Source organism: Calypte anna, chromosome 1 (genome assembly GCF_003957555.1).
Source record: "Calypte anna isolate BGI_N300 chromosome 1, bCalAnn1_v1.p, whole genome shotgun sequence".
NCBI lineage: Eukaryota > Metazoa > Chordata > Aves > Apodiformes > Trochilidae > Calypte > Calypte anna.
In genome coordinates, this window is record NC_044244.1 from 2,122,156 (window position 1) to 2,137,662 (window position 15,507).

At 41.5% G+C, this 15,507-nt stretch overlaps 1 protein-coding gene across 2 annotated transcripts in view; it reads left to right on the plus strand.

Moving 5' to 3' along the window:
* Window positions 1-15,507, plus strand: part of CHCHD3 (coiled-coil-helix-coiled-coil-helix domain containing 3) — a 194,554-nt gene that overhangs the window by 153,041 nt on the left and 26,006 nt on the right. For both annotated transcript variants that reach the window (XM_008493056.2, XM_030457356.1), the window contains exon 6: window positions 7,103-7,173. In XM_008493056.2, coding sequence (XP_008491278.1) covers window positions 7,103-7,173 — 71 coding nt within the window. The remainder of the gene's footprint in view (window positions 1-7,102; window positions 7,174-15,507) is intronic.

Below are 15,507 nucleotides of genomic sequence, written 5' to 3' on the forward strand. Positions count from 1 at the left end.
GGTTGGCTTGGAACCTCATTTTAAGAATTTTCTTTAGGGAACCTAAAACTGGGCAAAGTTTGGATACTTTTCTAGGTTGTGGTTTTTGTCATTCTTGGGGAAAAGTACCTAAGCTTGTCCAGCTCCAGGTCAGAAGGACAATTGATTTTCCTATAAAAACATCAATTCAGTATTTTTAAAAGCAGTTATCTCCCTCCTTTGGCTCAGATTTTGCCTATCTTATCAAAACCTTTTGCAGATTTGGGTGGGTAACTAGAGAAAAACAGTGTTTCCTGTTGTGTATTAATCTGCTTGATGATAATGCTCAAGATTTTAAGAGACTGAGGATTATTTGCTCCTTGAGAACTGCTGCTCTTGGACTCTTAGAATGCATCCTGACCAGTGTAAAGCCCAGAGGTCCAGAAGAATGGTCCAGGTACAATGGATTGGGAGGATGTTGTGAGACTGAGAGGGACAGGAGGCTGAAGCTGAGGACATCAGAGGCACAGTCTGAAAAAGGAATCATAGAATTGGCTGGGTTGGAAGGGACCTCAGAGATCATCAAGTCCAACCCTTGATCCACTCCCACTGCACTTCCCAGCCCATGGCACTCAGTGCCACATCCAGGCTCTTTGGAAATATCTCCAGACACGGAGAATCCACTACTTCCCTGGGCAGCCCATTCCAATGCCTGATCACCCTCTCCAGAAAGAAATTCTTTCTAATCTCCAACCTAAACCTCCCCTGGCACAACTTGAGACCCTGCCCTCTTGTCTTGCTGAGAGTTGCCTGGGAAAAGAGCCCAACCCCCCCCTGGTTCCAACCTCCTTTCAGGGATTTGGAGAGAGTGATGAGGTCTCCCCTGAGCCTCCTCTTCTCCAGCCTCAACACCCCCAGCTCCCTCAGCCTCTCCTCATAGGATCTGTGCTCCAGTCCCTTCACCAGCCCAGTTGCCTCCTTTGGACCTGCTCCAGCACCTCGATCTCCTTCCTGAGCTGAGGGGCCCAGAACTGGACACAGGACTCAAGCTGTGGCCTCCCCAGAGCTGAGCACAGGGGCAGAATCCCTTCCCTGGACCTGCTGGCCACGCTCTTCCTGAGCCAGCCCAGGATGCCATTGGCCTTCTTGGCCACCTGGGCACACTGCTGGCTCCTCTTCAGCTTCCTGTCAACAAGGAGATCAAGTGCAGAAAGCTGAAGAGGCTCTGAGAAGGCAGAAATTGGTTTGGAGTCCTCTTTTTTTGAGATACAAGGTAGGAAACACAGCTAAGAGTAGAGTGGTGAAGGAATAAACTGGGTTGAGGGAACAGAGCAGAGAAGTTGGTGGCTTTTGGGGTTACCAGAGCCTGTAAGAAAGCTTGGCCAGCAGAAGTCAGGACTACCTGTTGTTTAAAAACTTCAGGTGTAGAACAGAACTGTGCTGAAGATCTTCAGCATCATAATTTTCCTAGTGATGTGTGCTCAGTGTCATGATATTCCATCAGGGCATTTCTACCTCTTGGTGGATTTCCTTTTTTCTTTTACCCCAGCTTGCTCTTCACCAGCTATATATATATTTATTGAGCTTTATCTTCTTGAATAAATAGCTTAATGCTAAAATGAAATACTTAGAAGTTGGAAAATGCCACCATAGAGGTACTGGGCTTCCTCAGGTAGAACTCAAAAATATCACCACAACTTGAATTGCTGGAGTTTCCCCCTCTGATTCTTCTTACTTGGTGTGCATTGGCATCCATCATTTATTTTACTTTGAAACTTTGACAAAATTATGAGTTTCTGCCAGGCCTTTCAGTGTTAGCATTCCCATAGTACTGAGGAAATGGAAATAAATGTGGAAGGGAAATAAAATTCACATTCTTTGTGCTATTATGGAAAAAGCCCAGTGACTGATGCTCACAAGTCCCTTTTGTGCTCAGTAAAAGGTAGTTGAGGTATGTTTTCATGGAATCCTTAGCTTTTCCTGCCATTTTTTGTGTTGGAAATAGGATTCTTATGGCTGTGTTCAGCTCTTTACATCTAGACTGCTGTGTTTCCCCTGCTGTTGATCATGGTACAGTTTTGGGGCATACCCTTAGGATTTTAGGCACTGTATGTGCTGGAGGATCATCCAGCATCATCATCTGATCCCAGCATCATCCTATGCCTGTTTTTCTCTTTATCCTATACATGTGCTGGGCTGGACAAATATTTGGTGTAGTCCAGTAGATGAGTTTTTATTGTAGAAATGGGCAGGGAGTTAAGCAGAAGGAAAATCAGGAGCATGCACACAAGTTGGTTTATTTCCCCCCAGTTTAGCTGTTTTAAAGTTAATATTCTAATTTGAGCTAGGGATTCAGGCCCCCATTGAGCAGCAATAAAGCAATTAATGCCATTCTGATTACTCTGTGAGGTTTAGGGGATCCCACTTGAGTGATGAGTTTACACTGAGTTTAGATGGGTTTAGACACCAGACTCTGAGGAAGCCAAGTCTTAGTCATCAAGAACCAAATTTGCCACTTTCTTTTAATCCTGAAGTCAAGCAAAGTGCCCACATTGCTCACGAACTCCATAACAGACACAGAAATAGCATTTTATACATAATCCTAGCTGGTGATTCATTACCAAAACCCTGAAATATTTCTGTTCCCTCTTGGAAATACCCAGTGTCTTTCCTAACACCCTTCTTGTACTTCCCTACTTCTTGCAACAAAGGAAGACCCTAAAGGTCTGCAGAAAACCATCAGTTTGTTATACAGCAAAAGGCTCTAAAAAGAGGGGAAGATGTTGTATAAGTCTACGTGAAGTCTGTTTTATACTTCATGTGGCCAAGGGACCTAAATCAAAGAGAGAGGGGAACGTTGTGTCGTGTTTGCTACCACTTTAGGGGCTTATTTAGCCTAAAGAATCCAAGAATATCATTAGAGTCCATTTATCTAGGATGTAATAAGCATAGCTGAGCTTTGTGTGTTTGTACACATGGTGCTTGATGCAAACTGGTAAGTGATGAATGCATTTCTGTTCCCTTTTCTCCCTCCTGCCCACCTGTGCCCAGTTTGGGTAGAAAACAGCTGCATTTGGAACACTTGCTGGAAGTCATGAAAATCCACAGGCCTGATCCAGAGCTAACCCCAGTTTGTCACTGGTGTTAACATGAGATTTGGATAGTAGGTTTTTTCCCTCCAGCTGAGCAGGACATGAATATGCAGATTATAAATAGAACATAAATATATATGTATTTATCTGGAGACTGAGGAAACTGTGAACAATGCTATGGCATAGCACTATTTATTCTTTTTTTTTCTGTATTTAGAGAAATGAGCACTGCATCCTTATCTTGAGGATTAGGGAGGACTTCCAAAATGAAACTTCATCTCTGGATTATAGAGTATATCTCTAAAAGAGAACCTGAATGAGTTTCAAAGGAAGATCTGAACCAAGAAACCCAGCCCAGTTTATCTCAGATAACAAACAATTTCTTGATAGCTTGAGCCTTCTGTAGGATTAAAACTTCTTAGCATATAGAGCAGCTCAGTTGATCACTTGAGCTGCAATTAAAAAGTAGAGGAGGTCCACTTGGAATATTGTTTTTGTGTCAGAAATGCTCCCTCATGCCTGAAAATGATAAAAAATTGCAATCGATCCTTACAACTGTTGTGTTCATCTTTATTGATCAGGCCAAAAGAAAGATAAATGGCAACCCAAATCAGATTATAGTAAATGTTAGCATCGTAGGGGACTGCAGGATGATGGAGAGCTATTCATCATCCCAAATGCTGACCTGTCCTCACTCACTCCAGAGTCAGTCTGCTGTCTAATCGCATCCCTATTGATTTCATCCACGTCCAAGGAACCTGGATCTGGCTGTCATTGGGTAGCTGAGATTGCTAAATGCAAGGGGGTCACTGGTGTGAGGAGGATTTCATTTTCATTTTCTTCCCGGCCAACGATGATTTATGAAAAAATAAATGACCCCCAAGTCACGTGCCTGGAAACCTTGATTCCAGGACAAATGAATTATTAGGTCTGAAGCTCAGAAGCAAAAGCACAGGAGACCCCCGTGCTCTTTGTGATCTGTGCATGACCTTTGGCTGTGGTCAATGTTACACAATTTGTTATCATTTGAAGGAAAATATTAGGCTTGCACTCCAGTTTTACCCATCTGCAGAGTTAGTCTTCTTTTGCTTTCTCTACATTTTGAAGTTATCATTGGCAAGGAAGAACTCTGGGGGAAAAGAGATGGAAATGGGAATGAAAAATAATTTTTTTTTTCTTTTTTAATTTTGTAGTTAGCAATTTCCTTCTCTCTTTTCCAGTTTCCATCAAGTAGTTTTGCTGTAGTGGGTTGTTTTACTCATGTTCCTCATCACATACTTTGGCACAGATAAATGTTGCCTGGGACATGTTTACTAACCCAATGATCAAGGAGAATGTGTCATCTTTGACTTCTCCAAAAGAGTGATCTCTCTAGTTACAGGCTTGTTTAACCATTTTTCCCCCCCTAACAATCTTTTAGGCATATTGCTTTTTCACACAACATAAAAAACCAACCAAAACCTGTTTACTTTACCCAAAATAAAACCAGAATGACACCTTCTGTGAACTTGGTTCTGCCATTCGTGTACATTCAGTGTTTTAAAGATTCAAAATTCAATCTGGTGGCACGAACCAACCTTAAGCCATGATATTAATAGGGAGATTGTTAAAGTAAGGATTCAGAATGGTTTTTATGTAATCGTGCAGTGTGTGACTGTAAGAGTTTTGTTGCCATGATAACCTGACTCCCCAGGATGCCAAATGACTCAAGAGCTGCAAAGCTACAGAAAAATTCTTGCAAGTGCAGACAAAACCTTTCTGCATCTCCACGACCTGTTTGCCCCACCACTCAGAGAAAAATGGTTTTAGAGAACTTTTGAACTGCTTTAACTTCTTTTTATTCCTCCAACTGTGAAGCCAGGTGCCTTAGTTATTACATCTTAAGTCCAACTGTGCTAAGACTATAAAAACCTCTTTAAAAATACCAAGTATATATTATCTAGACATTGAAGCATCACAATATTACAGTGATTTGTCTTCGAATATCCTGCATCCCACTGAGAAACTTTGCCATTTTTAAGTATAGAAGAAGTTCTATTGCTTGATGATTCAGTCTTCTCTTCCCTGCATTTTGGAAATTAATGACTTGGTGGAACGGAGGGAAAAGCATTCCTGGGTTTGGAGGAGATGAAAATATGTTCTGTAGCTGCCTGGCTTTAAAAATTAAAATCAGCAACTGATTGAAGTGACCTGGAAGTTTGGAATATTAAAATAACTCACTGCAAGGGGCATTATCATGGCAAAGAGCAAAGGAGAAAGTCAAGGCATCGTTAATTTATTGTGCAACTTTGAAGTTTGACTCTTGAGTATCACCTGCAAACTAGATGGGGTTATATGTTTAAGTAATACAAGTAGGGATGTTCAAAGAAGTAAAGATTCAGTATTTTGATTTTTTTTTCCTAATGGAGAAGCTTCAAAGGCTCCAGCAGCACCTAGTGCTAAATATATGATTCTTACCCCATGTGCCTTCGCAATGTCCTCCCTGAGAGGCATCCTGTTTGCATAATCTTCTGTAACCAAGAGGACACACTTATTAAAAAAAAAACACAACAAAACAACAACAAAAAAGTAGTAATCCCTGAAACATTGTAGAATTGTTGCTTGGATGGTTAGGTTTTGGGGGGTTTTGACCAGTTTAAATGGATAAAATATCTAATCGGCATTAATCATAGAATCATAGAATCATAGAATCATAGAATCAACTGGGTTGGAAGGGACCTCAGAGATCATCAAGTCCAACCCTTGATCCACTCCCACTGCAGTTCCCAGCCCATGGCACTCAGTGCCACATCCAGGCTCTTTGGAAATCTCTCCAGACACGGAGAATCCACTACTTCCCTGGGCAGCCCATTCCAATGCCTGATCACCCTCTCCAGAAAGAAATTCTTTCTAATCTCCAACCTAAACCTCCCCTGGCACAACTTGAGACCCTGCCCTCTTGTCTTGCTGAGAGCTGCCTGGGAAAAGAGCCCAACCCCCCCCTGGCTCCAACCTCCTTTCAGGGAGTTGGAGAGAGTGATGAGGTCTCCCCTGAGCCTCCTCTTCTCCAGCCTCAACACCCCCAGCTCCCTCAGCCTCTCCTCAGAGGATCTGTGCTCCAGTCCCTTCCCCAGCCCAGTTGCCTCCTTTGGACCTGCTCCAGCACCTCAATCTCCTTCCTGAGCTGAGGGGCCCAGAACTGGACACAGGACTCAAGCTGTGGCCTCCCCAGAGCTGAGCACAGGGGCAGAATCCCTTCCCTGGACCTGCTGGCCACGCTGTTCCTGAGCCAGCCCAGGATGCCATTGGCCTTCTTGGCCACCTGGGCACACTGCTGGCTCCTGTTCAGCTTCCTGGCAATCCAGACTCCCAGGTCCCTTTCTGCCACTCTGTGCCCAGCCTGTAGCGCTGCATGGGGTTGTTGTGGCCAAAGTGCAGGACCCGGCCCTTGGAATGTTGAACCTCATCCCGTTGGAATCAGCCCAACTCTCCAGTCTGTCCAGGTCCCTCTGCAGAGCCCTCCTGCCTTCCAGCTGATCCACACTCCCCCCCAGCTTAGTGTCATCTGCGAATTTGCTGATGATGGACTCAATCCCCTCATCTAAATCATCAATAAAGATATTGAACGGAACTGGGCCCAGCACTGATCCCTGGGGGACAGCACTAGTGACCAGCCGCCATTTTGATGTAGCCCCCTGGGCCCGGCCCTCCAGCCAGTTCCTAACCCAACGCAGAGTGCCCCTTTCCAAGCTTAGGATCATAGAATGTCAGGTTGGAAGGGACCTCAAGGATCATCTGCTCCAACCCTTCTAATATTAATGTTTCTATGAGATGTCCCAGCACCCACTGAGCTGAGACTTCACATTTTTCCAAGTGGGGGAATCCACCACTTCCCTGGGAGACCATTCCAGTGTCTGTCCTCAGAGTGACAAATTTTCCTCCTGTGTTCATCAGGAATCTCCCCAGGAACAATTTATGCCCATTGCCCCTTGTCTTGTCTATGTGAAACTAGATGTTCTCATGCATATAAATATCATATTAAATCTGTATTATTTTTAAATTTTATTTTCCAGAGTGCCCAGTTCTACAAAGTCACCACGGAGCAATACCAAAAAGCTGCTGATGAAGTGTCATCTCGGTTCAAGTAAGTCTTTTCTAATATTACTTTTGAGCCTGGCAGCTAGAGAAGTTCTTATCCACATTAAAATGCACAAGAAATCCCCTTCCTCCTGTCACAGATACTATCAGCCTTTGCTGGTTATTGACATGACAGAATTTTGAAGAATTTGGAAGCCAATGCATAATAACTGCAAGCTTTATAGAAATTGGGTGTGCAGTTAATAGCGTGCTAATTAATTTATATTTGATAAGATGCATGAAATATTCAAAAAATATATACCTTAACTTTTTTTTCTCTCTAAAGGAGCACAAAAAATGTAGTTCCAGCTTTGCATGACAATAGTATTCATCCTGTGCTTGCAGGATGTGAAAGGATTTAAATTAGCAACTTCACTTTAGCCTTACTAGTGAAGGTCAAATTAAATAATTTTTATTAGTCCTGAGGATAGTTAAATGAAGATACAGTAATTGATGGATCAAAGTGACACTGACCCTTAGCCTTGGACTCTTCCCTTTCATCCATTAAGCAGAAGGTTCCATTTATCATTTTTCTAAGGATACAGAGAGAACTTTTTACAACCTTTCAGTCTCACCAGTAACTGAGAAATGCTGTGTAAAATGAATCACTCTGATGATTTTGAGGTTTGTGGAGGTATTTTCTTTTGGTTTGGGTTTTGCTTTTTGATGAGCAAGTAGAGAAAAAGCCCTTTTTGCACTGGAGATAATGATATAAATAAAAGTTCTTAACTGTAAGATAAAAATCACTTTATATCTTAATATCATGAATTGTTAATATCCTGTGGTGTAGATACAAAGTCTTTGTAGTGGTCAGTGGTGCAGAGGATATTGAGGACTGAATCCATCTGTCCCTCAAACAAGGACAGAGTGACCATTGACTTGAGATCTGATGTAAGCATCATTGGGAGGCTTTCCCATGATGTATGGGAAGCCTGGGATGTAGTTACTCATTGTAATGTGTTTTATCTCTGATAAGATTCCCATCCAGGGGGGTTATCTCTTCTTCCTCTGGTACAGTGGGGTATTGTCAAGTTTTGAAATGTAATTATTACCTAATCTGCCTTTCATTATCCCCAAACAAGCTGCTGCTGTGATTTGAAGTACTAAATTGGTGGCTTGGGGTGGTTGGTGCAGCCAGGGGTGGGAAATAGCTTTGTGTTTGGTTATTTTTTCCCCCTAAAATTCAAATTATTTCCTAAGTAAATCAAATGCTTCTGGGTTCCTTTCTGTACAAATGGAACTGGTAGATCCAGCAGAATCTAAGAATCATCATCTCTCATCTAAGAATTTTAAGAAAACCATTTTTAAGGATGCTTCAGTCTGTCTGCATAAAACAAAGAGGATTTGAAGAGGGAATCAGGGATTCCTAATGCTTGATGGTCTTCTGGTGTTTTTCTGGAGACTGGAGTTATAAGTAGAAAATGCCTGTTTGATTGGTCATCCAGTCAAGTTGCTTTGCACTTAAAGGCAAATTTTTTTCCCAGAAATTATTTGGAGCTTTTTCACCAGTGGATCCAGTTTTGGTCCATAGCCTCAAAAAAACAAAAACCAAAAAAAAACCAAACCCAAACAGAGAACATTATGAAAAGAAAAAAATATCAGCTGTATGTGTGTGAGTTGCAATAGGTTTGATAACAGGCACGAAATATCAATATTGTTTTATAATTTAAAAGATGTCTTTATATAAAATCCTTTTCTCTCTAAGGTTTAAACTCACTGCCCTTTGTAGGGAACCTGATGGATAAATTATGAATGATGGAGTGAAACCTAAAGATGATGCTCTTTTTGTGTCACCAGGCACTTCTCATGTTCACTTTAATTGAATGTGAGGACTGAGGACAGAGTTTCAAGCAGTGGTGTTTAAAGAGCTTGTTTAATTGGCTGTAAAAGAAGAATTAAGTGAGGCTGAGCTGCTAAATTTTGTTAATGTGTAAACCAATGTGCTGCATGTCAGTGGGATCTCGGGTGCTAAGTGTGAGATTAATAGATCTAATTGTGGTATTAGTACAAAAGAGTCTCACTTTATTTTAAATATGTCTAGAATTAGTTAAGTTTTATTGAAATAACCTGCATTTCTTCAACTCTTTAAGCTACATCTCCTTCAAGAGCCAAGAGGAGTGGAGAATTACTTACATTTTCCTGGATTTTCCCTTTTCTTCCTCCGTTTAGTCCCTGAAGTTGCAGCAGCTCTGTTTTCTTTAGGGGTAATTCTCCCCATTAAAAGGGAGAAAAAACAGATGTCCCATGAAGACCTGTTTTACTGCCTGCTCTTCTGTACATTGTCTGCAGTTTTTATTGATGTCTTCTTATTCCCTTCTCCAGCACTGCCCAGATTAGAGCGATATTCCGACTGGTCATGATAAATGTTTTATCTCTGCGAGGTCCTCATTCCCATTGATCAAATTCTGAATTATCAAATGGTTCATCTCTTTAAGACACTAATTCACATTGATCAAATCCTAAATGACCAGGTTCAGTCAGTTCCTGCAGTCCCCAAATTGCATTAAAACAACATTACTAGAGCATGCTGCCTTTTCTAATGTCGGAGTTATGTTACCCGCAGTTCCATTATAACCAGAATTATTATATTAGGAAGATGTCTCTCTTATAATGAGAAGTTTACACAAGAAGAAAAGAATGCAGTATTACAGGAAGAGCTGGGCTTTGGGCAAAGGTTTGAACTTTAACTAATCCAATTGTGCATTTTTATTGTGGGTTTTTTCCTTAATTTGCAGGGCTGGTAGCGGGGAATTTGGCAGCTGCGGTGGTGACATTTTATTCCCTTGTGGTATCTAGAGCCAAGCAACATCTTGATTATTCATTTAAGGAATAGAATCAGCAGACAGGGCAAAGTCAGCCTAAAATAAATGTTTTTACTTTGGATTGTTGGTTTTTAATTCTGTGTGGTAGGTCAAACTTCAGAGCTGGGCTCTAGTCCTTTTTCTGAAATATTTTGCAGTTCTTCTGCTCCACCCCTTTCTCACAGACAACACGGAGTTGCTTCTGGCTGCTGCTTTCCTTGGCAAAACCAGGAAACCCAGGTCTTCTTTGGGGAATTACCCAGAATCACAGAATGGGCTTGGAAGGCATCTCTGAAGATCCTGTAGTCCATCCCCCCTGCTGCAGGTGAACCACCCAGGAACACATCCACGTGGGGTTTGAATGTCTTTAGAGACAGAAACTCCACAACCTCTCTAGGCAGCCTGGTCCAGTGCTCTGTTACTCTTACAGTAAAGAAATTTTTCCTTATGTTGATGTTGAATCTCTTGTGGAAAGCCCAGAACTGGTTGCAATATTCCAGATGGGACCTCACCAGGGCAAAACAGAAGGGAAGGAGAACCTCCTTCGACCTTCTGGCCACACTCTTCTTGATGGACTCTGTGGCACTGAGGGAGATATGATGAGATGATATTTTTGTCTCCAGCACTGGAGAGCTGCTTCAGGTAGGAAGAGAAATTGATGAAGAGACTTCCAGTCTTTTCAATCTCTGATGAAGAGACTTCCAAACTTTGTTTATCTTGGACATCCAAGATCCTGTTCCTCTGGAATGCACAAATAAAACAGAATCTTTTTCTCTTTGCTCACTTCTTTTAGTCAGTACTTGGTCCTGATAGACCTCCCTGGGGGCTGCCTGGCCAAAGCTCCTTCAAGCAATGTTTTTTACTTCCTTCCAATACTTTATGGAGGTGATTTTTGCTTCCACACAGCACTTCCTTGAAACAATGAAGTGATAGGATAAGAAGCAGTGGACTCAAGCAGTGCCAGGGAAGGTTTAGATCAGATGTTAAGGAGAATTTCCTCACTGAGAGGGTTCTCAGACCTTGGAACAGGCTGCCCAGGGCAGTGGTAGAGTCCCCATCCCTGGAGGAATAGACATAATGCTTGGGAATAGCTTAGTTAAGGATTTTTTTGGGTTATGTATGGACTCTTAAAGGTCTTTCCCAACCAAGGTGATTCTCTGAAAGCCCCTACACCATGAATGCCTTTGAATCAGAGTGAGGAGGAAAGAATTGTGTATTTTTTACCTTTTGGGTAGAGTTGCTCACTGCTTCATTGGCTTGAGGAAGGGACATGAGTGGGCAGTAGTTACCCCATTGCTCTGTAATCTTACAAACATTTTTAAGAGGATAGAGTATCCCAATTCCTAACCCTTTTTATTCCGTGCATTTACCTATGAAATGATGATCAGTTCATAAATTACTGCTTGAGTTTTCCCTACAGCAACGTAGATATTTAACTTTCTTCCTTTGATCAATACAGTCCATTAGGAATGAGAGTACTCAACAGGGCTGGATGAAATATTAATTGTGCACTTTTTAGCTGATGGAGATTCATTCTGAATGAAGTGGGAGCAGGGGATTCTGGCTCAGTAGCTGTGTGTTTTTCTGGTAAGCCCAGACACAGGAGTCTATTTGCATGGGGTTGTGTGTTTTCATTGAAATATTTCAGCTGTAATGTGAATTCTAAATGTGCATTTTTGGTCAGGAGCTAGGTCTGAAACACTGAATGTGGTTTTTGAGTGTTACAGTAACTTTTAAAATCCATTATTCAAAATAGAGCTAACAGGGCCAAGTCAATTCTTTCCATGCATGTCATAATCCTTTCCCCCCTTTTGTTTCCTTCTAAGAAATCATGGGTCCAATCATTAAAACTCCCCTCAGGCTCTCACCTGCTTTTCACAAAGTTTGATACTTGACAGTCTGGAATTTCAGAAAGCAATCTTGAAATTAATTTTTAATAAATCACAATGTCACGACTATGATTTAATTTTTTTTTATTTGATAGGAATTGACACTTGAAATAGCCAGATTTTCTGGAAGAATAGGATAGGGATAGTAGGATAGGTGTTGTAGGAGAATAACTATGTGGGCAAATATCCTTCTTTATCTGAATGTCTCTTTCCTCTCCAGATAAAGCTGATGGATGAGTTTGAAGGGGAAAACACGTGCTCATGTTCCAGCACACCACAGCTTTCCCATATTTGCCTACATGGCCACGTTAAGTAATTTTAGAGACTATGAGTGAAACTCTTCCTTCACACATAGGTGGCCCACAGGGAAGTTGGCATATTCCCTGGTTTTGTGTGCTGGTAAGGAACCAAGTCCCCTGGAAGCTGATGGATGCACTCATTAAAGGGCAGTTCTTGCTGCTGGCTGCAGTTTCATGAGCAATTCACAACCAGCAAGGACTGAGTCTTGATGGTGTAGCTGGCATGGAACACTCTGCAGCAGTACATCTGGCTTCATGTTCCTTTTCAAGGGCTAAAGCCTCTTGTTTTAATACACTCAGCATCCTTTGTTGGGATTTTTATAAACACGAGTAAATGATTTCCTAATTACAGTATTAAACGAAGGAAGGTTAAAACCCAGACTCTCTTCCTTTTTTTTTTTTTTCTATTATTAATTTGTTCTGTGTTTTCTAATCTCCCTTTGCTGAGATTTACAAATACCTTTTCTAAAGATGGCTTTTATGAGCTCAAGCCATCTGTAGGATCAAAGCCTACAAATCTCACAGCCCCCACTTTGGAGCAGACAGCAGCAAACCTGCTGCTGGAAGGGAGAGCTGATGGTATGATTTATTTTATTTTATTTTTTAATATTTTATTTATTTTTAAGAACCTGTTCCTGGCTTGCAGGCTGAAGGATGAATTCCCAATTACCTCTACATGTTAGAACATGACACTTCCCAGTTTGTGCTCTCTACTTACTGCTCCCTGTTTAGTTAAGGCCCCCAGCTCTGTCACCATCCATTCTGAAATCATGGGGTGGAAGGACAGCAAGCCTTGCCCAGTCACTAATATTTGTGTGTGTGCAAGGAAGGGAGGTCAGTGCCACTGACCCCTGTGTTCCCATCAGAGCTCTTGAACATGATGAAGTGATCAAAGCAGGATGCCAGGACATCAGCACAATCTCATTATTTTGGAAGCTGCATGCACAGATGCTGCTGCTGCATCAGGCATCCCTGATTTACATTCCCAACACCTCCATTCCACCTCATTGACTGCCACTTGTAATTAACCACTTTTTTTCCCATTTTTTTTCCCCTCCCTTCCAGTAGGATTGGGCTGAATTGAGAGGAAAAAAAAAAATGACTGCAGTTTTTCTCTGTGGACCCCACTAAACAAAATCCCAGCTGTAAAACTGAAGCATGCAGTAAACACTTTGGGAAATTTTTGATCACTTGCTTTGTGGCAAAGTGCTGTCAGGCTCAGAAAATAAGGTTTGTAAAAATACTATTAGGAGTCTTTAGCCTTAGTTGTCTTATAAAGCTGTCTTATAAAAGAGGAAAGTACAACTTGTAAAGTTAAGCTGCCTTGTTGCCTCCTAGTTCACATGAGATTTAGTTCAAAAATAAAACTTTTTTTTTTTTTTTTAATTGCTGGTAGTAAAGATTATTCCTGGACTTGAAAATTGTTGTGGTTGGTGAGTACATCACATCTACCTTACTGTGTAGCTCTGGAAGGCTAAATGGTATAAAAACTATTTTATTTCTTTTTTTCTACCCTGGGAAACTGGTAAGACATCACCATGCAGAGAACCAGGTATGCTCTAATGGCTCCTTTCTGGAGCAGAGCTGCACTTTTAGTTGAGTTATTTTCCAATATTGCTTTTTATTTTCCTATTTGCTTAGGGCAGTGCAAATCAGGATGGATCTCCATCAGATTTGGACTTTGGTGAGCAGTCATGCTTTTCACACAATGTGTTTGTCAGCTCTGGAGTGTTCAACCAGAGTTTGTCCATCACTCTCCCAGCATCCCCTTGCTCTTTCATTTACACTTGAAAAAGAGTTTGCATTCCCAAAGAAATCCCCACAGCAGAAATGCTGCTGGCATCAGAACCAGACTGCATTTATTTAATGCAATTATTAATGCATTATTTATTCAGGTGCTTGTGTCCCAACCCATGGCAGAGCTGCAGCTGGCAACATCTGGAAAGGTGGGAGCTGGGATTATTCCATTGCAGGTATCACTCTGCTGGTTTGATAAAGGAAGAAGTTTATTTCTTCCCTCTCATTCAAGAAATAAAATTGTGCCAGGTTGCTCTTGATTCACTCTTTGGGGTTTTTTCAGTAGGGCAAAACTGTGCAGCATGAGCTTGGCAACATGTGTGCTACTGCATGGATCTTGGGTCCTGGAGAAGCCTTTTTAGGTCTACCCAGGGTTTAGGCTTTTTCATGTATTAGAAAGTCTAACAAATTGCCTGCCTGCTGGAAATTTAGCTTTAATCAGTCCATCTAGGTGCTACTGGAATAAAAATAATGGGAGGGCCTGGGTAGATGTGACAAAAGTGCATGCAGTGAGCCCTTAAGGTCAGGGGACCTGCCTGAGGTCAGCTGGGTAATCTGTGCCAAATCTGAGTCTAATTAATGAAGCTGTTAATGACTCCCATTTTTCACACAAACTTTGTAGCCCATTTTTCCTAATACAACATATGTTTTATCAATGACCTGAATGGTTTGGTTCACAGTGACAGGCAAGAAATGATAATGGTCCTCAAACTCTTGTTTTCCTTCTTAACTAGTGATATTTTGGCTTGTTTTGTCAGTAGCACTTCCAGCATTTGATCAATTTGTTTTTTAAAACTACAGTTTGGTTTCTTAAGCAGTTCCATTCTTTAAGAGTTGACCAGGGCACAAAAATCTGGATTTTCACCTAGCTTTGGACAGAGGACTGACATGGATCCTCCATGAGCATCACTACTTCTTCCTACCCTCAATCTTATGTGATGTATCAATTATTCTTCTTTGCTCAGGATAAAATCACCATGGATAACAGAAATTAAGCCTGTTATTTTCCTTTTCTGAATATAACCACTTGGAAATCATTTCCCAGAAGATGCAAGGATTGGGAAAAAAAAAATTCCTTTCTCTTTTTAGCTTGAAATTTCCAGCAAGCTTTCCCAGTGGGCATCTCCAAACACAAGCCTGTAAGTCAATTAATTGATCAGAAAGGAGCTTTACAGCTACTCCCAGCCCCAAGTGATGTGACTGTACACACACTTTGCACAGTGTTGTGCCTGTCATGTCATAGGAGGCTGAAGCTCTGATCCATAAACTTCAAAATCCTAATTATAAGAAGGCTCTAGATCTAATGGCTTGTAGGGAATGAGCTTTGTTTCCTTTAGATATTTAATAGTGTGTTCCTGGGCCATGTTAGCCATGGAGCTAAGGGTTTGGGAGGATTCAGGGCTGGCACAATAGTCTTATTCCCCTAGCAGAAAATTCACTTTCATTTATTTCCCTTAAAATATTTTTCTGTTATTTTGTCATGGTTTAACACTGGCCTGGCAATTAAACCGAGTAACAGACGCTCTCTATTAATCTCTCTCCTCCTTGATAAAGA